Genomic DNA, 27779 nt, shown 5'->3' with positions numbered 1-27779 from the left:
GTAGGAAAACTCCATGAGTGAAAAATGCTGAGTTTCACTGACCCTAGATAGGTTTGCAGAAGCATCGGGCTCATGGCTTGGCTTTCCTTTAGTGTGTGACACAGGGAAAGCTCCTTTGATTTTCAGTGCAGTAGTGACCTCTAGCATTAACAAAAATGGAAGCTGTCCATTTTAAAGTACTGCCATACTAGAAATCATCTACAAGACCATTTTTGTTAATGCTAGAGGTCACTAGCTCGAGGCTTCTCCCTCTGCAGACAGTAGCAGCCGCCTCAGCCTGCTCTGCTCCCTTGTAGCTGGAGCGGTGGAGCAGCACTGGTGGATGCAATGTGAAAGGAGCCAGCCAGCGGCTGGCAAGGGAGCGCAGCACTGGGAGTGGCAGCCAGCCGCTGCCCAGGGTGCAGGGACGCTCCGGGGCAGGCGCACGGGGCCGGTGGGAGAGGCCCCACCCTGAACATTGGTGGAGCCGCCCCGTGTGCTCTGAATATTGGCGGATCACGGGCACCACGGGCCCATATAACTCACCACCAATGAACAAGAGGACTCTTTTGTCAAATAGTTCTATTGTATTCAAACAATTTTTAGTAGGAAAACTTTCATGTTACATTATAGGCCCAGCCTAGTTCCCGCAAATGCAAAAAGAATTTTGCCAATGACCTCAAAGGAAGCAGGATCAGGCCCTGTGTGCATATCCTTCTTGAACTGACCTTTATGAAATCAGAAGTTCACTTGAAAGAATTATTCTCAGTGCATTTAAAAGCCAATGAAACCTGTCTTAAGCAGTCACTAAAATTCATGTGCCTCATATGGACATGATAGCAGTTTTCAGGTATCTAAAAGGGTGTCATAAGGAGGAGGGAGAAAACTTGTTCACCTTAGCCTCTAAGGATAGAACAAGAAGCAATGGGCTTAAACTGCAGCAAGGGAGGTCTAGGTTGGAAAAAGTTCCTAACTGTCAGGGTGGTTAAACACTGGAATAAATTGCCTAGGGAGGTTGTGGAATCTCCATCTCTGGAGATATTTAAGAGTAGGTTAGATAAATGTCTATCAGGGATGGTCTAGACAGTACTTGGTCCTGCCATGCGGGCAGGGGACTGGACTCGATGACCTCTCGAGGTCCCTTCCAGTCCTAGAATCTATGAATCTATAAAGGGGTCTTTAAATAAAGGTTGAATGAACTTTGTATTGGAAGCTTTGCAGTCACTATAAATTGAGCATTTAAGACATAGAGTTGACTACTGGAGGAGGGACTTAGTGTGGGTTTCACTGTACCTGAAGTATATTCATAAAAATATGGACTGAACCAATGGTTTTGAGACAGAAGTTTAACCTGGTGGGTATGAAGGCGTTAGTTTCCATCTGAAAAATACAGACCTCTTTATGTGACACAGGTTCAGAATTTTAAAAAATATATATTGATTTTATAACAATAAAAAGCATATCAATAAACCATAGTCATGGAAAGTTTCATATTTTGCTAGTAAAAGCAATGAGCCGAATTAATCCCTGATATAACTCTAGTGAAGGCAGCGAAGTTCTACCGCAGATTAATTTGGCCGAACGACTGCTACTGAACATTACAGGTAAGAAACTATCTGCTGTGTTGATATCTTAACATTCCATTAATTTTTAATGGTTGACAGCTAGCTGAGTGGCATGCCAGGTCTGAGAGTGTTAAATGTAGCGGTATTCTGAAATTGCATATTTTCTTATTTCTGTGAAGAGTGGCAGCAGAAATAAAAGTTCAACATGCTGTACTTCCCACAGAGGTGAACACAGTGACTATTTACAGACCTTGCTGCTCATCTTGAATTCGCAGCCTAGCTTATAAACAGTGATAAGGGCTGAAACTGGATGGATTTTATAAGACACTTTTACATTTTGTACAGCTTCAATGGACTGATGCTGAAATGGAGTAATCAGTGAAAAGGAAGCCTATCAATATGCTATTGCTGCCTCATAGTTTCTCTTGTTATATGGAGAAAAAGGCTTGCAGAATATAAAGATTTTTTCAGAGGCCAGAGGCATGAGCAACAAAAATCGGCTATAGATTTGGGCTAAAATTTTGATCCCACTGTGTTGCAAAGTTCAGGGGTGTTGAGACTGATCTAAAATATTAACCTATTAATCTGCTTACGGTTTTCTAAGAATCATCCTCATATGGGCATCTGGACCAATCTGAGACAGCAGAAGCATAGTATCCTGCAGCTCCTCATCACATTCCTTCTTCTCTTCCTCAGTTGGCATTGGGGCATCTTCATGCTCATCATCCAAAAATCGATAAAACAAGTATTTGTCTTGGAAATGGTGTTCTTGATCCACTGAAAGCAACATCATTGACATCAGGTATCAATATTAAACTTTCCTCATTAAAAAGGAACCTTCACAGAAATGGTATATTATGTGGTGTGTGGCAGAGACATAATAATTTAACAAGAAAGAGAAAATAGCAGAGAAATACCAAGAGAGTGAATTGCCTTCTTCTTGCTGATATACGTTAATAGTTTGTACAAAACTGCAGGTCTAGGAACTTTTCTTTAATTTTGCACTACAAATGCTTTCTATACTTGTAGCTTTCTCACACACATTTTTTTTCCCAAAGCAATTCATTCAAGTGAAACTGTCCACACTGGACCAATAATTGTATTAACAACAACTCTATTTAAACAAAGCTGTTTTTTTTTTTTAAATATATGGAGATATACCTATCTCATAGAACTGGAAGGGACCTTGAAAGGTCTTTGAGTCCAGCCCCCTGCCTTCACTAGGAGGACCAAGTGATTTTGCCCCAGATCTCTAAATGGCCCCCTTAAGGATTGAACTCACAACCCTGGGTTTAGCAGGCCAATGATCAAACCACTGAGCTATCCCTCCCCCTGTTCCAACAAGACCCTCTAGTATGATTTCCTTACCCAGTCAGTGTGGCCACAGCCTAAAGGTAATATATTGAGAAGTATATTAGAAGCTCCTTCTAAGCTACTCTAACGACCACAAGGGTCCCCGGAGGTTACTGTGTATATTGGCAGGGCCAAATTCACTGGCACAGACTCTAGTGGAAGGCCTTTGAGAGCAGAATGTCTGTCACGATAAGATTACAACAGGGCAAAACACCCACCCACAATCTCCCATCCAAGCAAGCAGGCAGTTCCACTCCAAATGTGGGAAATGCTGACTTAACAGGGGGCATGGCCAGGGTGGCCAGGTGGTGGGCTGATTCAAGGCATCCAGGCAGCAAACACTGCAGGTTCTGTGTAGCCTTGTCAGACGTTAGAGCTGTAATTCCCCTCAGGGAAGGGCAGTGGAGAAAACACTCTGCCCTCCTACAGGGATGAATCCTCTCTGGGGTGCAAGGGACACAGGAAGTAGATGGAGGTGCAGTTTGGAAGTTCAGTGATTTGCACACACAAAACCTCGGCCACTGAACCTGATCTGAAAGTGTTTGTGATGTTAAAGAAGGGGAAGGGAGGGATGTTGTATAAAAATCTATTTCCGTAGATAACATACCAATGGTATATGTAAAGTCAGGGGGGAAAACAGAGATAAACCCAAACCAAAATCTAGATCTGAACATTAGGATGTTTGAGATCCAGATCTGAATTTTTTAAGTGGTCCTTATAACAGGCCAACCCAAAGCCATGGATCCAAACACTTGGAAACATCTGGATCCAGGTCCAAATGTTGTAGCTCAGGCCCACCTCTATTCAAAATCCATTACTTTTATGTCATTGTGCCAGCACATCTCATGGGTTTTTTTTCAATATATACAAAGATATATATAATCACATTAACCGTGAATCCTGAATACACACTAATAAACATAATTAGAATTCCTGCCACCATTAGATTGCAATTTCATTTACTTTTTTAACATTCTCCTGAGTTACAAAGTCAATACTGCTGCATTTACCCGGATGAATTAAGACACAGTCTGCTGTGTTTCTAATGGGATCATCATTCTTTTTTCATGAAGGAGACCCATAAAGACTTTGATGGGAGGCATTTCCAACATGTTAGCTGGCATCTGACGATGTTTATCTTACCATGGTTAAGAACACCTTCCTCCAGCAATACTTGCCACATGCCGACAGCCTGTGTTCGTGAATGAACACAAGGACTTTGTTGCATCATCCAGTCCACCAGTTCTGTTCCTACACAACATTGCCTGAGGGTCAAAAAATCATATTAAAACAGGTCAGTAAAAGGAGATTGCTTAAAGCATCTGTCAAGAGTAGCAGTATCAGCAACCTGCATCAGCGGGACTAGTCAGACCCCATTATAGAAAAAACAATGCTGAAGCATTCACTATCATCTATTTATACCTGTTTGAAAGACCTGTCAAAAATGCTTAGTTTTGAGAGAATTATTTAAGCAAAACAATCCAAACCTTCTGGAAAATGGAAATCTAAGAACATAAGAGCTACCCTGTGCCATACTAGATCACCTAGTGCAGTATCTTATGCCTCATACTTCAAAGGAAGCCTTAAGTATACTACACATAAAGCACCTACATTTGCAATACTATGCTGGGATGACACTTGTTGATGATCGACTTTTACCTTAAAGCATAATGACTGCTGTATTGGTAAAGGACTATATCTTTTTTATTTCTGTAAGTAATAACTAATAACACCACCTAACTCTTATACAGCGCTTTTCATCCGTAGATCTCCAAGCACTTTACAAAGGCAGTCAGTATTATGATCCCCATTTTACAAGTGGGGAAATTGAAGAGCCATACATATTTGAGGTACTATCTAATTAACAACAGCAATAACAATTTTTAGCCTAGCTAATGTAACTTTAGATACTATTCTTATTCACATAAATGTTCAATTCTTTTTACACTTACTACATTTCTTTTACCAGTAAATTTCACAGATTTATCTTACACTGTAGCCATATCTTTCTATAATTTTCCTAAGAAACAAACTAACTCAGAATTTCAAGGCCTACCCAGAACAGAGTTCCAAACTCCATGTGCACAGTGACTACGAAAGCTTTCTACAAATTATCAGGCATTAAAAAAAAAGGGGGGGGGGGAAGGGGGAATACACTTTACTCCAGTAGATATCAAATGTAACAAGTTTAATATGAGGCAGTTGGCTGATAAAGTACATTTGTCCTTTGGATGGGGCCAGTCTTACATTTTGCAGGGCCCTGGGTGAAGACAGATACATTAGGCCTCAAGCACTTTGCTAACCAATGGAGCCCACACAGGAGGAGCTGAAGAGAGATTATTATAATGGAGCTCCACAATCTGCATTAGTTCCCTGATCACTATTGGATTTTCTGGAATTGAGCTACAAAGCCTTTTGAGGAATTTTGCTTACACTCTTCTCTAGGACCCCCCATGCTAGATGTAATTATCTAACAGATCACGACTGACACATCCCACGTCTAAGGTCTTATGCTGGAGGAAAACCCTTCTCAACAGCAGTCCTGAGGCTCTGGAATAACCCCCCAAAGGAAATCAGAAAGACCCTGGCTCTGACCATGTTCAGATGTAAAGGCCTACTCTTCGTCATAACAACAGATAAAGCATCAGAGCAGAAGAAACCCCAGCAGCATGATCAAAGCTAGAAAAGCCCATAAATAACCACTTACAAAACAGCGACTGTCTGGTCCATCTGGACAAATATCACTATTCTACAATTCATGTACAGCTTCTAAATATGAAGGTGATAGGGGCTTCTGAAATACTCGTATTTAGGTTAGAGAGTGACTTGTTTTTGAAGACTTGCTGTAGGTGTATCCCAGGAGTCGGCAACCTGCGGCACATGTGCCAAAGGCGGCACGTGAGTCGATTTTTACTGGCACACTGCTGCCAGCTGGTGTCCCGGCCGCCGCCCACGCTCAGCCCGCTGCCGGCCTGGGTGAACAGAACCCCAGGCCGGCAGCAGACTGAGCAGGGCCGGTGGCTGGGACCCCGGCTGGCAGGAGCCGGCGGTCTGGGGTTCTGTCTGCGGGCGTAATGTATTAAATTTCTCCCCGTAGGAATGTGCTACTTGCGGAGCACCAGGACTGGCAGCCATAAGTAGTACACCGTAAGTAGCACATTCCTACGGGGAGAAATGTAATACACTACACCTGGGTAGGGAAGGCTGTGCCTCCCCAAACAGCCCGCCCCCTATCCGCCCCCTCCCACTTCCTGCCCCCTGACTGCCCCCCCCTCATAACCCCTGACCCATCCAACCCCCCGGGGACCCCCTGCCCCCTGACTGCCCTCTTCAGAACCCCCCACCCATCCAACCCCCCCCATTCCTTGGCTCCTGACCGCCCCCTCCCGGGACCCCCCGCCCCCAGGACTGGCAGCCGTAAGTAGTACACCGTACGTAGCACATTCCTATGGGGAGCAATTTAATACACTACACCTGGCCCCGCTCAGCCCGCTGACAGTCTGGAGTTCTCAAAATATGTTCTCACACCCCTTATCAAAAATTACACTACAATTAGCTTAACAACTTGAAAACTTAAAAACTTTGTATATTACAGTAATCGTTAAAAAATGTATAATGTTAATAAATCCATAGATTTGATGAAACAAAGTAGTTGTACTTATGTGCCTGTGCTTAATTTGTGTTTTGATGATTTACCTTCTAAAAAAATCTCGCGTGTTTTGCACCCCCAGAAAGGGCATCTTGCACCCCCAGGGAGTGTGTGCACCCAGGTTAAGAACCACTGCATTAAACTGATAAGATCAGCATTTTAATTTAATTTTAAATGAAGCTTCTTAAACATTTTAAAAACCTTGTTTACTTTACATACAACACTAGTTTGGTTATATATTATAGACTTATAGAGAGAGACCTTCTAAAAACGTTTAAATGTATTACTGGCACGCAAAACTTTAAATTAGAGTGAATAAATGAAGACTCGGCACACCACTTCTGAAAGGTTGCCGACCCCTGTCGTATCCCAATTCGATCACAAGAAAAAAATATTTCTCATCTTAGAGATTTGCCCCCATGACATAAACAGCACCCAGTTTGACACAGTTCTATAGCACTGGTAGTCTTTATTCAAGAGGCCGAAGAACAGAATAGCAAGTGTTTTTTGCTTAAGGTAAATTGGCAGAGTTGTATGGAGGAGCTTCCACAGCACCGACCTGCATGCACTGTGCATGCTGCCAGGGTATCTCTCCCATAAGTATTCTGAAATAAGGAACTATAACCTCAGAAACTCTTATTGCTACAATCATCCCAATAAACACAAGTGTTCCAAATTTCTCACTGGTTTATAATACATCAAATTAATGTCAGTCAATTTTAGACTGAAATCTAATGGAAAAGTATCTCTCTGAAAAAGTAGATCAGTGATACATTGATTAACTATCAAGAGTGGAAGTACTTAGAGATTGTAAACCGCTTTCTGTATACTCAGAATCACATAGGAATCATTTGGATTAAATATTAAGCAGTAAAGCTACTCAAATGTTTCTTAATCCAGCAAAACAATATGATGAAGAATCATTTATAGTTCTGGACTTTCAACGCCTATCTTGCCAGTGTCACAAAAGTCCCCTTTCAGCAAGGCAGTGCTGCCACCAAAAGGAAGATCAGAAAGACTGACTGTAAACTGAAAAGTTTAATTTCAAATAGACCTGAGAATTTATATGATGTGAAAACCGCATTTCACTATGTGAACTTTCAGAACTCCACATTGAGCAAAACGGGTGCAGCTCTTTTGGGATCAATATAGTAGCACAGTCTTTTAATGAGATTTTCATTCATTATTTAGTGATGCACCAAAAGACCTGGATCTATATTTTCACCCTGATGTGTAAAATATTCCAGCTAACCGTAATATTAACTTTTATAGGGGTTTTATATGTATGCTTCGTTCACAATCAATTTCCAGTCAAATTACCTAGAAAGGATTTACCAAGAACATTAAACACTGTATAACACCCAGAAACAAATATCATCCCAGAATAATTTCAGACCTTTTGAGACCCGCAGGCATGGTAAGGTATAAATCACAAGTCAGAGGATGGTAGATGTAAAAGTTCCAAGCCCTTTACACAATCAGCTCACACACACCTGTAAGTCTTCAGATGATATTTACGATCTCTTATCATATGAGGTGCTCGGGAAAGAATTGCATTGCGTAAAATCTTTCCAGCTCTGAGGATCTTTTCTGATGGCACCTTGGTGAAGATGAAGAATAAAGGGAACAAAATGAACAGATGTTAAACATTTTTAATATCTGACTATATAGCTTGCTGAAAGAAAAAATATCATCCAAACCCCCATAAAATAAAAGCCTCTGCACAAATGGTCAACTGTGAAGAACACTAAAATAGTGAGGACTCTAAGTCTAAGATACTCAAAGGCCCAAAGCAAAGCATCACCACGATATTAGCTGAATATCATGCCCCCATACTGGAAAACTGCTACCATCAGTTATTTCAATTTGCACAGCAGCCTAGCTCCCCGGCACATCTATGTCCCCATTACCTGTGTAATAGTTTTAGCAGGACGAAGTGGGATGTGAGGTTCAATGAGTGGTGTCTGAAAAATAAAATGTAAATGACACAAATAATAATAAAAAGTAAGAAGAAAAAAACGAGCTTAAAAATGATTAATTGATTAAAACTAAAAGGATGAACAACGTCAGGAACAATGCTTAGGGCCAAGCTCTGCCCCTGGATGTCTGTGGAAGATTCCTAGTGAAGTATGGAAACCACATACTGGCATCCCAAAGAAGAACTTTAATGTTGAGCACTTTAAAACAAATTACATGAAATGTGAAGATGTATAAACAGTTATTTACTCTTTAGGGCTTTTAAAATGTAACAAAGGGCTTAATGATCATCATAACAGTTCAAAAGCCAAGCCACAAGGGAGTTAGGCACCAACTCTCACTATTGTGATGGTTCTAGGCTTAGGTGCTGGGTCCCCTAAGAGGGTGCCAGATTGGTTCAGGGGAAACAGAGGCTCCAGCTACACGTGACTGTCTCTGCCATTCAGCCCACAGCACTGGTTGTAAAGAAATAAACAAAGGGGGTTTCTGAGTTCCAAGGGCTGTCTCTTCCCTCAGCTCCTTTCTCTCATTAACCCACATGAGACAGGATGAAAAATGGGAATGGAGAAGAAGATTATTCCCACTGAGGAGGGGCTCTGCAGTTCAGGGAGCAGAGTGTGGCCAGATCTTATTTTAACTTCTCTGCTTTACAGGAACACACAGATATGTCTCAGGTATCAATGGATTCCTCTGGTAAAAAGTGGGGTAAAAGCACAAGAGATGAGAAGGTGAGAAAATCCTGAAGCAGAATGAAGGAAGTGGAGAAGGTACCGGGAGAAAGAGAGAGAGAAGAGGAGTGAAATGGGAGAAAAGCATGAAGAGAATGAGAAAAAAAGGAGAAAGAAAAATAAGAATAAAAAAATGGGAAGCAAACCTCAGAAAAACACAGAGACAAAATTGGGAAAGCCGCCAGGACTGAAAATGATGGAAGAAGGATAAGGAAAAAAAAGTAAGCGAGACCCAGCAACCATCTCTACGTGGCAGGAAAATCCTTTGTTTTGTAAGGACAGGTAGTTACCGGTAAATGACTCAATCGTCTGAAGTTATATCAGGGATGAATCTGGGGGGAGTCCTGTAAAAGATTAAGGGCTGGATTGTACCACAAGGACATGGCTCACAGAAGGGACAGCATGCTGCTGACTCAGGGAGACACAATTGCCTCCCTGCTCCCTACTTGCTCCACAGAAGCTAGTAATTTGCTCTGGCCTATACTATCACCAAATTACTAATCTCCTTCCTCTGTACCAGCTCAGCTCCTTTGGCCAGCAGACTAGGGTAGAGAGAGAAAAAGACCTAAGGGCAGGGAGCAGGAAGGGTCTCTTACAATAAGTCAGAGGGGTGGTAGGAGCACTAGGAAGCTCAGGAAAGTCTGTGGGAAAGAAAGGTCCAGGGAAGTGTAGCAAGGAATCAAAGTCGCTGGACCTTCTCCACTTACCACGGAGTGCCTGGCCTTGGACCCAGAGTAGAGGGAGGGTCTAGATTCCCTACAATGTTACTAAGGAAGGTGGTGAGAAACCCCCTTAGATGTGGGGCAGAAGGGCTATTGAGCCTGGAGTAAGGTGGCAGACCCAGTGCAAGGTTGATGGATGTCTGTTTTGTTGTGTTGGACGTCTGTTTGTTAATTCCAGATGGGGTAGACTCTTCCAAAGGGCTAACTCACCTCAGTGAGACAATAGTGCTGAGAGCTGAAGGACTACCAAGGGAGACAGCAAGTCAACCAGAGTAGGGAAATGGAGGCAAGCACGTGACCAGAAGTTAAAGGAGGGAAGGTGATCTAGTCACACAGGCCCACTAATCAAGTACTATTTAAGTCACTTCCATAGAGGTGGAAAACATTGCAACTTCAACTTCTTTAATTATGGTTATATCTTACAACAAGCCTTTGCAAAGGTAAATTAATAAAATGAAATTGGGTTTGTATATTTTTCTCCCATTAATAAGACAAAAACATTTGCCAAAAGAGTTGGGTCAAGTTATACACACTTTCTTCTTTTAAAAAATTAATCTATCCAATATAAGTTCTGGGCATTTCCCCCCTTATTTTCTACACAATGTATTTTTGGAGTAGGATCAAAAGCATGTTTGATTTTTTGTTTTGGAGAGAGAAACCAGTAAATACAAACACACATACATACATACATAAAACAGTTTTTGTTTTAAACTAACCAGATTCTTTTTTTCCAGATTTTTCAGTTCAGCCATTGAACTAAAGAATCAATTATTAGCTTATCTCAATTTATGAATGAATAAGGATTTGGAAACTCTGCAATACAAAAGCAGAATCAAATAAAGGAATGATGGCGGGGTCATAACTTACACCCTCAGATTTCAAGGTTGGGAACATGAACTCGAGTTAGGAAGAAATAAAATAAAATCCACTGAATCATATTTTCCCCATGACCTAGTCCAGTCCATCTTTGAAAAAAAACCCAAATAACAACTTGCTGTATTTATTGGAGTTAAGCGTGGCATTTGAGATTACCAGCGAGAAAAGAACAAAACCATCAAAGAGCAGCCTCGGGTATTTCTGCTAATGTCCACAGGTGAGTCAGCAACATCTCATGATTAACAAATGATAGATCTAATAATATCATCACTGATACCTGATCTTTATTACTACTCCAAAAAATCTTGGACCCTGCCAAATTCCAAAACTTAATAATAGAAAACTACCCAAGAGTCCAAAGAAGAGAAGAATAAGTGAGGAGCTACAACTAGTCTTTGAATATAGCTATAGACACGCTTGCACCCAAGCACCTTCTCCTGGACCACAGACCACCATGGTTCTCAGACAAGGACCTGTAACTGAAAAAGCAGGAAGGAAGAAAACTTCAGCACTGGTAGCAGAGAACAGAGTCTGGTACAAGCTCAGACACAAACTGTTTCTACAAACTTATGGCACTGCCACCAAGACAGCAAAATTACACCTCACACAAACCTTCTGGACCATGAATCACTTCACATGATACCCAGAAGCAATAACTAACTATAAACTAAACAAAAATGAAATTGACTAATTAAAATTGTTAGGACTAGGAATCTGCCATTAACTTGCTGTGTGACCATAGCCAAATCACATGTCTCCGTGCCTCAGTTTCTCCGGCTGTAGAAGAGGGATAATGATATTTATCTATCTTTGCAAAGTGCTTGAGAACTATGGTTTAAAAAGCTGCTAGAGGATACTTAGCATTACTTTAAAATCTATTTTTATTGTTGAATCTTAGCAAAATGCAAAAAATACACAGCATAAATGGTGCAAATGTAATTAGTTTAAACATTGTTTGCATCTTAATTTAAGTTTATTAATAGCACAGGTAGGAATACTTTCTCTTTAAATACTTGAAGTGCAATCAGTGCAGCAAACTTATATTAGAATGTTAAATTAGACATGCATTATTTAGCATTTTGCACAGTCTCTTTGACAAACCATAACATGATTCAGCCATTACCAAAAAATGATACTTTACTGCAAACGTCAAAGGGAAAAAAGAATATTGAAGCAGAATATACTTCAGTGTACCAAAAACTTGAGAACATAGCTAATGATGTCTTATTTTCCTGTCATTTCTCTACTTCCTTGATACAATGAAACATCTGCGGTAACTACACTGAATGCATTGAATAAAATGTCCCAAAATGCTAACTCCACTGAGGCTTGGTCTACACTTACCCCCCAATTCGAACTAAGGTACGCAACTTCAGCTACGTGAATAACGTAGCTGAAGTTCGAAGTACCTTAGTTCGAACTTACCTCGGTCCACACGCGGCAGGCAGGCTCCCCCGTCGACGCCGCGGTTCCCCCGTCGACGCCGCGGTACTCCTCTCGTCTAGCTGGAGTACCGCAGTCGACGGCGATCACTTCCTGGTTCGACTTATCGCGTCCAGACAAGACGCGATAAGTCGAACCCAGAACTTCGATTCCCAGCCGCCGAACTAGCGGCTGGGTGTAGACATACCCTGAGAATGCACCGGATAGTCTGATAGAGGCGTACAGTTGTCATGGCCAAACTCAGCTAGGAGATGTGATTTGTTTGTCTGCCACAGCATTTGTTTTTAACTTAAGGAAGAATAATGAAACTTTTCCCCACCATATCTCACTAACATTGCTGTGTTTTCTTGATCTCTGCAGCACTATTAATGGCAAACTGGTTTACCTGATATCATTTACATCTCCAAAAGCAATATATGGTACTGCAGATGAAAAATCAAAGTCATAAATAAGGCAGAGATTTTTTTTTAAAGAATCATTTCCCAAACATGTTTTGATTTATAACAAATATTCAAAATATTGGCCGTGGCAAACTAAAATAAAGTTATTGTTTAACCATATGGAGGATTCTTCTTGGGTTCTCTGGACACCCGCCACCTATATACCCCACACCCTGTAAGAGGCATGTGGGGGAGGAAGTGGGCATGGATGAGGCACCCCATACCCTGGCAATCCCTAGATACCAGAACTGCTCCTTAAGCCTTAGGGAGGTGGATATAAATTTGAGCAGGCTCATGCCAAGGATTGGTCTGATGCCTGGCTGCACCAAGGATTAAGGAGAGGAGGAGTCAAGGGGTGAAATTCTGGACCTACTGAAATCAGTGGCAAAATTTCCATTGACTTTACTGGGGTAAGGATAGCACCTAAGGTGATGTAAGGCCACCTTTGCTTCCTGGGCTCTCCCACTACATTGGCCAGCAAAACTTCTCCATCTGTAAAACGGGGATAATGATAATCAACCACCTTTGTTTTTGAGATCTAGGGATCAAAAACACTATCAATTAATCATCGGCGTCAATGATTTCAGTGAGGTCAGGTTTCACCCTAAGCTTACAGTGAGTTTTGCCAAAGAAAATTTCATCAAAGTGAGACAGATCCCCTGAGCTTTAAAAGCTTCCTACAAATCCCTGAGCAGCGGGCGCCAGAGGTAACACTGTCTGCCCTCTGCGGGGTAAATCTCTCCTTTAGCTGACAGGGCAGTGCTGGTGCAGGAAGCATAATTTACAACTCCTTGTGCCATCTTTGGTGAATCCAGGCTCCCACTCCCCCCAGGTTTACAACAGTGCATTTTGCCCAGCTTCAGTTTGCCACGGGACCTCCTGGTCAACTTCCTCTTGGCCCTGGCTAAACAGGCCATCTATAAAACCAGGGAGAGGAGGTTGGCCGATGGAGGTTCCTGTGACTGTGGGGCCTGTTTCCGATCCTCTGTCCGTTCACGTATCCGGGCAGAGTTCCTCTGGGCGGCATCCACTGGCTCCCTTGACACCTTTGAGGAGCACTGGGCGCTGTCCGGGGTTCTCTGCTCGGTGTCCCCGTCAGGTTCCCTTCTTTTGACCCTTTGACGGCACTCCTGTCCCTGTTTTTTACATTAGTTGTCCCCCGTAATCATTTGGGTTTTAGGCCCTGTGGGTCCTCCCCTAAGGCTGGGGGGGGGATCCTTTAGCAGTGGGTGGGCTTCGCCCGCCCACTTCCCGGAACCCAATAGGTTCAATTTGCCACAGTGTGTGAAATGAAGATAGATAGAAGAAACATTCTGGTGGTATAATGCACCTGCCTCAGATTCTAGCTGTCCTATGTACTCCTCATTCCTCTCCTCTGTCAAAGGTAAACTTTACCTTCCTACAAATACGTTCTTTAAAAATAAAACAATCTTTTAAAAATTGAAGCTGAAAAGGAATCCAACTGGTTCAAGATCTCATATTACACCTTTTTATGTACAGTAGATCTGATAATTCTTTACAATGATGTATTGTTTTCCACAGATGTAGTTAAAGTTCCCTAATGCATGAAAATTGTTCTTAGTCGGGAATATTAACAGACGAAATAAACCCTATATCAATGGCTAGAGAGGACCCCATTTTTGGAAGGAAAAACTCACATACACCCCTACCCCGATATAACGCGACCCGATATAACACGAATTCGGATATAATGTGGTAAAGCAGTGCTCCGGGGGCGCGGGGCTGCGCACTCCAGCGGATCAAAGCAAGTTCGATATAACGCGGTTTTACCTATAACGCGGTAAGATTTTTTGGCTCCTGAGGACAGCGTTATATCAGGGTAGAGGTGTATTTAGATGCAATTTCTTCTTTCAGCCAGGCATGACTTTGCAGAACAGTATTTTTTTTCCTGTTACAATGGCCTAAAACCAAATATTATGATTGTGGTAAACATCCACAAAATTAACTCATTATCTTCCTTCAGATCCCTTCTTAAAACCCTCCTTTTCCATGACACCTACAAAAAACGTGGCAATGGTTAGGCTGTTGGAATGCTGAGACCACAGCCTACTACACTGACCAATACGGACTCATTATTTCCTTGTCTGTCTGTATCTCTTGGTTGTCTCCTGCCTTATATTTAGATTGTCAGCTCTTTGAGGCAGGGACTGTCTTGTTGTTCTGTGCTTGTACAGCACGTAGCACAGGTTGAGTGTGTAGCTGGATAAATTGACGATATTGCTGGGTGAGTTAGGGGTACCCCTGTTGTGGCCCCATGTGGCAGATAGGAAATAAAGAAACAAATCAACAGAGCCAGACGTGTAAATAAATAAATTAATTAATGGAGATATCCCATCTCCTAGAACTGGAAGGGACCTTGAAAGGTCATCGAGTCCAGCCCCCTGCCTTCACTAGCAGGACCAAGTACTGATTTTGCCCCAGATCCCTAAGTGGCCCCCTCAAGGATTGAACTCACAACGCTGGGTTTAGCAGGCCAATGCTCAAACCACTGAGCTATCCCTCCCCCCCAGAAGCCTCCTGCTACAAGACAGGCCCAAAAAAGAAACCAACAGATCTCCACTGGCCATCACCTACAGTCCTCAGCTTAAATCTCTCCAACGCATCATCAGTGATCTACAACCCATCCTGGACAATGATCCCTCACTTTCACAGACCTTGGGAGGCAGGCCAGTCCTCGCCCACAGACAACCCGCCAACCTTAAGCATATTCTCACCAGCAACCACGCACCGCACCATAACAACTCTAACTCAGGAACCAACCCATGTAACAAACCTCGATGCCAACTCTGCCCACATATCTACACCAGCAACACCATCACAGGACCTAACCAGATCAGCTACAACATCACCGGCTCATTCACCTGCACGTCCACCAACGTTATATATGCCATCATGTGCCAGCAATGCCCCTCTGCTATGTACATTGGCCAAACTGGACAGTCACTACGCAAGAAGATAAATGGACACAAGTCAGATATCAGGAATGGCAATATACAAAAACCTGTAGGAGAACACTTCAACCTCCCTGGCCACACAATAGCAGATGTAAAGGTAGCCATCTTACAGCAAAAAAACTTCAGGACCAGACTCCAAAGAGAAACTGCTGAGCTCCAGTTCATTTGCAAATTTGACACCATCAGATCAGGATTAAACAAAGACTGTGAACGGCTATCCAACTACAGAAGCAGTTTCTCCTCCCTTGGTGTTCACACCTCAACTGCTAGCACAGCACCTCACCCTCCCTGACTGAACTAACCTCGTTATCTCCATACTGATTTATACCTGCCTCTGGAAATTTCCATTACTTGCGTCTGATGAAGTGGGCATTCACCCACGAAAGCTTACGCTCCAATATTTCTGTTAGTCTTAAAGGTGCCACAGGACCCTCTGTTGCTTTTTACAGATTCAGACTAACACGGCTACCCCTCTGATACAATACAAAATTTGACACTTTTTCACTCACTGTTACCTCATTACATTCCACTACAATTTTAGCAAGTTTGTGAAGAATGTGGCTTTGTCTTAACTCTCCCAGTACCTACCAAAAACTTTATAAATTCTGTCAGTCTGGCTTTCAAGAATTTCACAGAATCACACCTGTCCTTGTGGGTCAGTTAATGACCTACAATCTTTGTCTCTTCTTATCCTACTTAATCTCATTGTTAATTTTAATATCATTGCAGACTGTGTTGTTCCATGCAACTGGAATTCTGTTCCTTCTCCCTCTGAGACATTTTCTCCCTCATTAAATCTAACCTTAAACCCTTCCTTAATTTATGATTGTTTTTTTTAGTGAAGAATTTTGTGGTATTGTATATAAAGGATGCTAGATAAAACATACTGGATTGGATTAAGTATTTTATCCTCAAAGCAAATACTGTGAAGACAAACCATTAATGTCTGCTGTCCCAGATGTGAAGTTTAATTACTGCAAACTAAAACAACTTGAGTGAAAATATTGAATGCAGATGCAATATTTGCAACTAGCTCATAAATCTAAAAATCATAATTCCTGCAACACTGCACTAAACAGTCCCTCTAATTACAAAGTGTGCTTGAGAGACTGTCATGAAGTAACATGATGCCTCATGGTGCAGTATACTACAATATTATTATGGAAAATAATGTGTATAAATTGCCACAGATTCACAGACTTTCCAAGCAGTAATACACGTTGTCTGCCCCCCAGGAGCTTACATTCTAAAATAGACAAGACAAATACACACACACGCACACAGACGATGACAGTTCAAGGACAGAGTTTTATAAAGTGATTGCTGCTGAGAAACTAACAGACTCCTTTGTGATATTACTAATATTTAGAGATTCTACCACAGTAACCTCCTTGTCCTTCCTTGCAATTTGCATGTGTATATTTGGACCATGAAGTTGTCATTATATTGTACCATTAGTCCCAGAAGTGTCAGAGAGCTGTTGCTGAAACTTTCAAGTAAAAGATGCATTAAAAACCCCACTTCTAGGGCAGACTTTTATGGTCTTGCCTACAATCAAGTTTTTGTGAAATTTTCCCACCATTGATGTGGTATCAACACAGCTCTCCTAGCATCAGCAGTGGTTGGTGCAGACCATTCACCAATGGGTTTTGTTTTTTTTTCCCTTCACCAGCATGTCATCTAGACCTGCTCTGAACAGGGTTAGACAACCTGGGGTTGCCAACCCTCCAGGAATTAAAGATTAATATTTAATTAAAGCGTATGTCATGTGATTAAACTTCCAGAAATACATCCAGCCAATATTAGCAACCCTAGACAACACAGAGGTAAAAACACCTTTGCCCACATCTGAGCCAGTACTACAGCAACAACGGAAAAAAACCTCACAAAAACCCGAATCTAGACACAGCCCAGAGATTGATACTATGCTGTTTAACCTGCTATTTAGCTGCAACTTGCAATGGTTTTGTCCTTTGGTGGTTGGAGGCCTGACAAAAGGATTTTCCACTACTAAAAGTCCTCCTTTAGTTGAAGTGGACTTTTAGATCCAAGAGTCCTTGCTTCAGATCCCAACACGAAGACAGTGATGGGGAATTTACTGCAGTTTTATCAGATTAAAGGGATAGATTTAATGGTGGTTTGTACTCCCATAAAGAAGCTGTGGTATTTAATGGGCTAAGGGGCTTTCAGAAGCTGCTACACAGAAAAACACATCAGAAGAGTGGAAAGATGGAAAGGGCTTTCTCCTTACTCTTCCTCAGACTAACACCTGGCTCATTAGTTGCTTCAAAGAGTGAGGAAAGACTAAACACCATTTTGTGATATGCAGTGGTATTTTCGAAGTTCAGTTTTGTTCTCACTCCTTTAAGCTGCTCCCTTCTCTCTTCCTTCCCAGTTATAATGTAAGGTAATGGTACATCCTTGTTTGGGGGATTGATTCTTCAATGGGTCAAGTGCCTTCTACAGCGTTGTACCATTGCTTTAAATTATAAAAACCCTGTTTCTGTGAGATGAAAACATGCGTAGTACAGTAACCCCAAGTTAGTACTGTACTGTTGTACAGTAACTGGTGTTGGGAACATGACTTCTTCCTTTATCGCTTTTATTCTGGAACCAAATGCACTGCTTTCACTTCTGTACTTGCAAACTCACGTACCTATGTGTATTTGTACTTCCTCACTAACTGATATCTTCAGTTTAATCTTCAATTCACTGATGATGAAGCCCCAACACAGACATCAAACACATTAAGGCTCTCATGTCAAGCTTTCCTCTAGACAGACACTTACAAAAAGAATAAATAATGAAGAAATCATAAATCTTTAAATACTTGAATAGCACTTTACCATCACTAAAAAGAATAGGCTAGAACTACATGTTCAACTGTGTCTTAGACATCTGACAGTTCTATCTAACATTTGTAACTTCTTATCAGAATTTTTCTCATAGGCGGCAGTGAAAATATTCTTGGGGAGTTGGGCTGAGCCTTGTCCCACACTCATCCTACAGAGGTAGCTCCTGTCCTGCAGAGCTGGGCCCCGGCTTCCTGCTTGGCCTATTGGCACTCACTGCTCGCAGATTCGGAGGAGCTCACCAGAGCATCACTTGACATACGTGTCCACAGACAGGTGGGGCCCTCCCCCTGCGAGGCCCTGCCCCTGGCACCACTGGATGTGGTGTCTCAGAAAGGGTACACTGTTACACATCACAACCCATAAAGACATGCACATATGCTCAATTTAGCTCTTGCAGTTGAAAGGCAGGAAAAGAGAGTGGGTGATTACAGTGAGGAAAAGGGTCGTTCTTCTCAAGGTTCGTGCCTTCAGGCAAGTCAGGCGTACACAAGTAACACATTTCGCACTTAGATTTGAAACAGCAAAATGAGTTTCTTGAATCTTGTAATTATTCTCTCAAGTTTGGCAGAAAAATTGAATCGGGGATCTTAAAATCAGATTTCTTATAGTCAGTCATATCATCTCCTGCAGAGCATTTTGTCTACCTGTCTTACAAGTAATATACTTGCATTCTGGAATTTGTATTCCATAAAATCAAATGTCATCCTGAGCCAGTGAATAATGATTACACTGAGGTAATAACTGGTGAGACCCTTCTCCATTTATATATTGGCGACAAAGTTTTGATGGATTAATAATTAAGGGTGGGGGAAGGAAGCTGTGAAATGATTTTATTATTATTTTATTTATTTGTAATACCATAGTCAGGGCCGGCTCCAGGCACCAGCTTAACAAGCAGGTGCTTGGGGCGGCCAAGGGAGAGGGGCGGCACCTGCGGCAATTCGGGGGCGGCAGGTTCCTCACTCCCTCTAGGAGCGAAGGACCTGCTGCTGAACTGCCGCTGCCGATTTTTTTTTTTTTGCTTGGGGCGGCAGAAATGCTGGAGCCGGCCCTGACCATAGTGCCTGTGCAACCTAGTCAAGGACCAGGACTCTATTTTCCTGTACAAACACGGAACATAAAAGACGAAAAAGAAATTATTTCTGTCTGTGACATTCATTTAAAACAATCATAGGCCGTGGGTAGCTAGGGCTAGAAGGTGCCCCCCTAAATCTGTTTTCTGAGCCACACTGTTGCCCACAAGCATGCCCAGATTGGCAGGTGAAGCCCCACATCCAGCAGCCCTAGGGCTAGGCAGGGGGAAAGGCAGTGCAGGGTGAGGGCCCTGCTTGTGCACTGGATTCCTGGCAGGTGGAGCTAGATTCTTCAGACCTGGCAGGGGACACTGACCCCTGAGCAGCACTTGGAAAAGTCCCCTGGAATAGAGGAGAGTCCTGGGAGAAGGGTGGAGATCTTGAGGGATGGGGTGGGAGGAGAAGGGGATTCCTAGGGAAGGCAGGAGATTTTGAGCTGATGTGGGGGAGGGAAGGGAGAAAGGAAGTCGCGGGGGAGATCCTGAAGTGATGGGTGGGAGGGGGGCATTTATAAGGACAGAGTTAGCAGCTTGGGACCTGCCAGTGGGGGCTCCAATGGAGCTGTGCTGCCAGGGAGCCAGGTGGAGGGCAGAGGCATAGGGCCTCCACACAGATGGCCCATCCTTCCAGTGGATCCCCATGGATTTTGGGATGGGTGTGGGGTTGGAGGGTTAAACCACATGCCACAGGGAATGAAGGGGGTAAATTCTGCCAGCTCTGCAAGGGAACGAAACAAGGGAAAGTTCATCAGCTAGCCATAATTTACTGTTCTCTACATGGGTTTTTCCTGCATAGAGGACAATCTGGGCCTAAGTTCCTGCATTACAAATACAAAAGGATGGTTTACTTAGCTTAAATCACATTGTTAAACAGACGGGCAAATTTGGCTCTTATTTACACCAATGTGCTTCCAGAGTAACTTCACTGATTTCACTGAAGTTGTACCAGGGATGAATTTGCCCCATTGTATCTGAAAAGAGCAATTGTGCGCAATCCTATGTATCCAGGCCAATGATTCCCAAACTGGAGAGGCAGGTGAGCACTTGGTGGTGGTCTGTAGCAGGGTGCTGGTGCAGAAGCACCTAATTAGCCCCTGCTACAGACCACCAGGGGAAACAGATTAGGGCTGACAGAAAAGGCCTGATGCCGGCCTGAGGATTGGCAACAACTGCCAGCCTGACAAGCCAAGGGCTATAAAGGCTGGGAGGGAGCCAGATGGAGATGGGCAGCCAGGGAGAAGTCAGTCAGGGAGGGAGCTGGAGGCCTCCTAGCTGAAGGCTGACTCTGCCTGTAAGGAAGGTAACCAAACCTGTAAAGCTTGTATATAGATGGACACTGGTGGTGGGACAACGTTAAGTAAATAAAGACATGGGTGTTGCACAACCCTAAGGCCTCTCCGAGCCTTACTGGGGAGGGCAAACGGGCCCCAGGAAGAGGGGTGGGTCGTGGAACCCTGTTACATAGTCCCATGATGTTGGCTCTTATTTGCAGAAGACAGAAAAAAGAACCGATGAGAGAGGAAAGATAAAACAAAAAGCAAAAGAAGACAGTATGATTAGCTTTGTGCCAAAAAAACAACATGCTTGTAGCACAACGACAGCTAAAATACATCTATACTTATTACTCTTTCATGTGTGAACAACTGTAGTCGCCACAGAGATGTTTCGCAATTGTGAATGGGAGAGAAGGTGGTTACAAGACAATCTCTCTGTTTGTGGCCCACACTATAAAAGTTTGGCAACCAGTTTTAGGTGCTTCTATTACACCTTGCTGTGGTGGCTGAAGGCATAGAAGAAAAATCAGACCAGTGGTTCATTGCCAGGACTTCCCAACGTAGAAATGTAATTTGAACTAGGTTTTTAAACTAGTATATACACAAACACACCTATGCAGATTTAATTTTATTCTGATCTTGTTTGTGATTGTTGTGAGAAAATAAAAGTGAAGAAAATGGTATTTCACTTGGACCTGAGTGTTGTGAGGTTCTTCCCTCCTCAGGAAAAAAGATTCCATAGCTGAAGACCAGCCACCAAGAATGTTCTGTCAGCATCTCTCATCAGTCTTACTCTTGCTGTAGACAGCTCCATTGTTCCTCAGAAGTGCAGCTGTGGTGGAAAGTCCTGATTGTAGAAGGAGAGGTGATCTTACTCGTGGAAAGGTTTTGAAGATCAGGACTATGATCTTGAACTAGATCAGGTATTTGATGAAGAGGCAAGTTAGTGAGTATTAACATCCATGTTGGTTAGCTGACATGCTGTGGCATTCTGGACCAGCCCGAGTTTTTTCAAAGCTTGTGTTCATTCCTGGTATAGCAATAATCAAGTAACAATCAATAATTAAACCTGCAAGTGTCAACAGGATGGAATACACTGGTCAGCAAGGTGTCTGTCACGTTAGAGCTTAGTCTCCTGGTCAGCTACAAATAGAAGTTGTTCATGGCAGCCATCACTACTTGGGTCTCCAGGATCAGTGAGGAGTGCAGAAAGACCCCAAAGCCCCACACCTTTTTTGATGATCTGTCAGTTGAATTGGATGACAGGTGATGAAAGAATGCTAGCTACTTCTTAGAAGCACCTCTTTTCCCACAATCATCACGTTTTTCTTGCCTGGGTTCACCTTCAGCCAGATGCTTCTCATCCACATACTGACTTCACGTATGTTTTGGGACAAATGGTTTTTGCATTTGATTTTAAGGAAATGTACAACCGTGTGTCATCTGCATACTGCTGACATTTAAGTCCATGGTGTCTTTCAGTCTTCCCTATTGACGCTCTAACAATTTAGCTTACATAAGACAAGTTTATGTAAAACTGCAGCCTTTCTAATAATGTAGCTTATGTAAAGAGATCTGGCGACATATAAAGACCTGCACATTTTTCAAGATGAAGTTTATTACTAATGTATAAAAATGCATTTGTCACAAACGCCTTCACACCTCACACCTCGGTATTTATTATCTCTCCCACCATATGCTGCCTCCAGTGTGACTCACTGCAAAGTGACTATACTCACTCACACAGTCTTTAAAACAGCCAAATTGCTATGGAATCTGATAATTACTGAACCCAAAGCATTTCCACATAGTGCAAAATGAAGAACTTAGACATCTAAGAAAATTATATTTTCATATATCGGATAATGGATGCCAAAATATTATAGCAGACACCAGAAAGAACTATTATAGTTCGGGTTGCATAAAAATATTATTTAGAAATCATTGTGTAAAGGGCATATGTAACAGTTTTAAAACAGAAAATACAAAACTATTACCTTTGCTATCCTATGCTGACAGTGTATAGGATAATAGATTTTGGCACACAGCCCAAAAAGGTTAGGACTTATAACAGTGCATATACACTGTAGGTCACTTACACAAACCATATAAATGAAGAACACGAACATGCACTAGGGAACTTTTAGTCCGCTCCAGCAGGGACTACACGAGCTATTTAGTGCAAACCACATTGGTGCACTTTAGAATTCACACCTGTCTCGTGCGCATTGCCACACTAGGTAGACAAGACCATAGAAAATCAATTCACTCAAAACTACAACACACAAATTTCATTCAAGTGCTACACTGAGATCACCACTTTCCAAAAAAACTTTGTCATCACCGCTACAATCTTGCTACAATACTTCACACATTCTCTTTTACTACAAACCCAGTATTTTACAGTAGTGTCAAAATTCTCCATAAGAATTCTGCTAGGAGTCAGACAAACCCCAAATTTGTTAACCTATTGGATATGTTAAAAGGTAAGCATTCTCCTCAGGCATTTGGGAATGGTAAACTGAGAGACAGTATAACCAGAGGTGGAATTACTGTGCTTATTACTACTGTGGTTATTATAGTAGACCACCATGACCATTATTGGTATGCCATATAGGCTGTTCAGTATTGTATCTGGTGAATTTTCAAGTTAGCTTTGTAAACAGTACATTTTACTTATTTTAAAGTGCCTAGAGCTACCAATAAGGGCTTAAAAATTAAAATAAATTAATATTAATTTGGTTGTTTATGTAGAAAAAGCTATCATTTAAATGATTAATACTCAGATTATACTTTTTCTTTCTACTAAAAGTTGTTTTAGATATTTTTATTAAAAAGATCTAGGGCTGACAAAATACCGAATACTGCTTTTCCACCCATGCTATTCCAATTATTTGAATGGACCAACTTCTGTTCTCAATTATGCCAACCTAGACCCTTGATCTAGCAAGGCACTTAAGCACATGCCTAACTTTTAGCAAGTGAGAAGTCATATAGGACAACAGCCAAAAAGCCAGAAATGCTATAATTTATTAAAGATATAATACAATTTTAAATTATTGTCTATCAAATAAATCATGGAGGAAACAAAACAAAAAGATAATTTCCAAAGAGATATATAAGCATATATTATAAAGGTCTTGGTAAGAAAAATGTCCTCAAATAAACGAATTTTTGAAAAAATTACACTCAGCAGGATTTGAATGCATTACCTTTGAAAGAAAAAGCAGACAGTTTAGCCATTGTGCTATTTAGACATTACCTAATGTTAAGGGTATTTAAAGGTATTACTTTGACCACCAGAGGGAGCCCATGTTGTTATTTCAGTATAGTAGAACTATATGCATGGGAACACATTAAAATAAAACATAACAGAGAGTTCAAACAAAGTATACTCCCAAGCTCAAATCAAGATCTACATGCAAAAAGTCATGCCAATTACATCTAATTTATTGTGTATATAGATTATTCTGCAAAAGCAGTGAGAAGAAAAAAAATGAAGAATAAGAACTTTCCTACTTTTGGGATATATATTTTTCCACAAATAAGGCATATATTAAATTAATTTTCTATGCAATGTTAGAGGAATTAGGCTGTACCAAAACAAAAACAATGTGTCAATGTTACTGTCTGAGGTTAGAATTTATATTGTTAAGGGGTCCCACGGAAAAAATAATATGTGATTATGTAATTAAAGCCCATAACATAATGCATACACACAAGGGGGCCTAATTAAAATTGCACATTCTGACATTGACTGACTTTTGAATGCTTGACTTTAAGGTTCTTTTAACATAGTTTTTTGGGTTTAATTCCCTAATTCAAAAACAAAAAAAAAACCCAGAAATCCCAACATGAGAAACCATATTGAGCCCCAGCATAGGACACCAACAGGATTGAGATCTTTAGGTCCGCAGCACAGATCTCTTCCACATGAGCTAACAGAGTAAATGATAGCAGTTGTAGGCTGTTACCCTCTATGGGACCATCACTAGAGGAGGATAAGACACATGCTTTGGCAGAGGATTTCACAGTTAATTGCTGACAGGAAAGAAATGCAAAGACTGAAGACTTCTGAGTTCAATTCCAGGTTCTGTAGGAGAGTGGTTAGAGACTCTATGCGCCTAGCCTGGGTCTTTCTCTGCTCCTATCTACCCCTGCCATCCTGCCTTCTTCTCCCTACTGTCTTGGTCCTGCAGCTCCCTCTTCCCCGTCTCCATAACCGCTGGGAATAGTCAGCCAGTTTCCTCCTGCTCCTTCTCACTGCCTGGGTGACAGCAGGAGATGCACTGAGAGCACAGAAGAGACAGTCTTCCTCCTCTCAGTTCCAGTGCCTGGCTCCACAGAGGCCCCTAGCAGCTGGGACAGGGGTGGCCAACCAGAGTCTGAGAAGGAGCCAGAATTTACCAATGTACATTGCCAAAGAGCCACAGTAATACATCAGCAGCCCCCCGTCAGCTCCCCCCCCCCCGCTCCCAACACCTCCCACCCACCAGCAGCCCTGCTGATGAGCGCCTCCCACTCCCCCTCCCCACACCTCCCAATCACCTGTTTCATGGTGTGCAGGAGGTTCTGGGGGGGAGGAGCGAGGGCATGGCAGGCTCAGGGGAGGGTGCGGGAAGGGGTGGATTGGGGGCAGGGCCTGTGGCAGAGCCAGGGAGTGAGCAGTGAGCACCCCCTGGCACATTGGAAAGTTGGTGCCTGTAGCTCCAGCCCCGGAGTCGGTGCCTATACAAGGAGCCGCATATTAACTTCTGAAGTGCCGCATGTGGCTCCGGAGCCACAGGTTAGCCACCCCTGAGCTGGGAGAAATAATTGCAGAGAAAGGCTTGTTCAGTTCCTGCAGCCCTGAGCTGGCATGCATGTGCAGAATGCGCCCAGTGCAGATGGGATCTTTGGAGAATTTAGCTGTCAAACTCTAACAAATCTCTCTAGCAAGCATGTGTGAACTGAGATTTTTCAGAGTATTATTTCTTGGGCAAAGTGTTATGGGGATGACAAAAGGTGCATCCCTGATGCCAGGGTGACATCCACTGCTAAATTTCAAGTCCCTGCATGGAGGCGCTAGAGCTTCTCCAGGAAAAGACTAAGAATTATTTTTTTTAACACGGACAAACAACATATTTTTCCCCAACCTCATTCTCCGAAATGGCCAACCAGTTTAGCTGAAACTTTCAGCCTCAGGCAGACCCCTGGCCTGGAAAATTTCAACCCAAAAAGTTAAAGATTGGAAAAGTTATAAGCAATTAAAAATAGGGTCCCATAATGAAAAGTATCAGGCAACCTTAAATACAGGCCTGGCTCCCAGCTCCACCTGTACACAATCAGGAGTCTCCTGTCTTCTTATTATTCTTCTGTAACTTTTTCCAAAATGTATCTGAGATGATCATAGATTCTGTCATTTAGCCTGGAAATTTAAGCTCAACTACTAGACCCAGTCATATCTAGGTTTAGTTCTATAAGAATTTTCAAAACTATTTCAAGAGACACTATCATACAATTATTAAACTTAACTAATCCAACAGAAAGCATTTATGTTCTTTTTTCTAAGGTAAGAGAGTCTAGAATTGATTGTTTCCATTCCCCAAAATATAACTGATGACATTAACACAATCATTTCATATTTTGTTTCAGTTATTTTATGCTCAGTTTAATTGTGTGTCTTTGTATTAAATGATGTGCACTAAAGTAACCCCAAATGCAAATGAATTCCTGTTTGGTATGAAAAAATCACTTAGCAGCTTTCTTCAGACAGAAACGCATTTTTGATCCATTTTAATTGAACCAGGAATACCAAATGCTCCCATATGGTGGGATACTTGGAAGGCATACATTAGAAGAAAAATCTATGTTACTCATCAAAAAAGAAAAAGGTGACAAGAGAAAAAAATTAAGCTATGAACATACAGCTCAAATAATTAGATGGTGAATATGGAAAATCATCTATTCTAGAGCTATTAAAAGAATTAACATAAACCGAATCAGAGATGAATACATTTCATATTTAAAGAGTGGAATATATTCTATTTAATTTGAAGCAAATTTATGAGCCATATGAAAAGATTTGTGAATTATTTACATGCAAAATTAAAACAAGCAAGTTCTACGAAAATAATAAAAACAAAAAAATTGGAAATATATCAGATCCGTGCAGGATGTTTTCTTACAGAACATAGTATTTTAAAGAGCTTCCTTTAAACCTCATCCACCTCCGCGCTTGGCTGATCTTTGAAGGGTGCTCTAAACCAGTGGTTCTCAACCAGGGGTCCGAGGCCTGCTGGGGGGCTATGAGCAGGTTTCAGGGGGTCCTCCGAGCAGGGCCAGTGTTAGACTCGCTGGGGCCCCAGGCAGAAAGCTGAAGCCCCTCAGCATGGGGCTGAAGCCTGGGGCCACGAGCCCTGCCACGCAGAGCTAAAGCCAAAGCCTGAGCAACTTAGCTTTGCGGGGGCCCCTGTAGCATGGGGCCCCAGGCAATTGCCCTGCTTGCTACTCCCTGATGCCTGCCTTGGCTTTTATGTGCAGAAAACCAGTTGTGGCACAGGTGGGCTGTGGAGTTTTTATAGCATGTTGGGGGGGCCTCAGAAAGAAAAAGGTTGAGAACCCTGCTCTAAACTGCACCTACCGCCAGCATCATTAAGGGTCATTCCAGTAGCCAAGGCTAACTGTGGCATAAGGATACTCCAGACATGCGATTCTGCACAAACCTAGTAGCTGTTCAAGTGGCTCTGCATTACCCAAGGATTCATCTATACAGGGGGAATCCTTCTCTGGCTGCTAATGCTGGATTTAGGGCAACTTTGCATCCTGGATCAGTGTAAAGCTACCCCCACACATCTGAGAATCTGGACCTGCAGGCATATTTTCCAGGTCA

At 42.2% G+C, this 27779-nt stretch overlaps 1 protein-coding gene across 1 annotated transcript in view; it reads right to left on the bottom strand.

Annotated features, from left to right (window-relative positions):
• RAPGEF4 (Rap guanine nucleotide exchange factor 4) overlaps positions 1–27779 on the bottom strand; it is a 220628-nt gene that overhangs the window by 74821 nt on the left and 118028 nt on the right. Inside the window, exons 7-10 of the mRNA XM_065412928.1 lie at positions 8457–8510; positions 8040–8146; positions 4041–4162; positions 2138–2321 (exon numbers count right to left, since the gene is read on the bottom strand). Coding sequence (XP_065269000.1) covers positions 2138–2321; positions 4041–4162; positions 8040–8146; positions 8457–8510 — 467 coding nt within the window. The remainder of the gene's footprint in view (positions 1–2137; positions 2322–4040; positions 4163–8039; positions 8147–8456; positions 8511–27779) is intronic.

Source organism: Emys orbicularis, chromosome 11 (genome assembly GCF_028017835.1).
Source record: "Emys orbicularis isolate rEmyOrb1 chromosome 11, rEmyOrb1.hap1, whole genome shotgun sequence".
NCBI classification, from domain to species: domain Eukaryota; kingdom Metazoa; phylum Chordata; order Testudines; family Emydidae; genus Emys; species Emys orbicularis.
The sequence above is the reverse complement of the archived record's forward strand: the minus strand, read 5'-3'. Positions and strand labels throughout refer to the sequence as shown.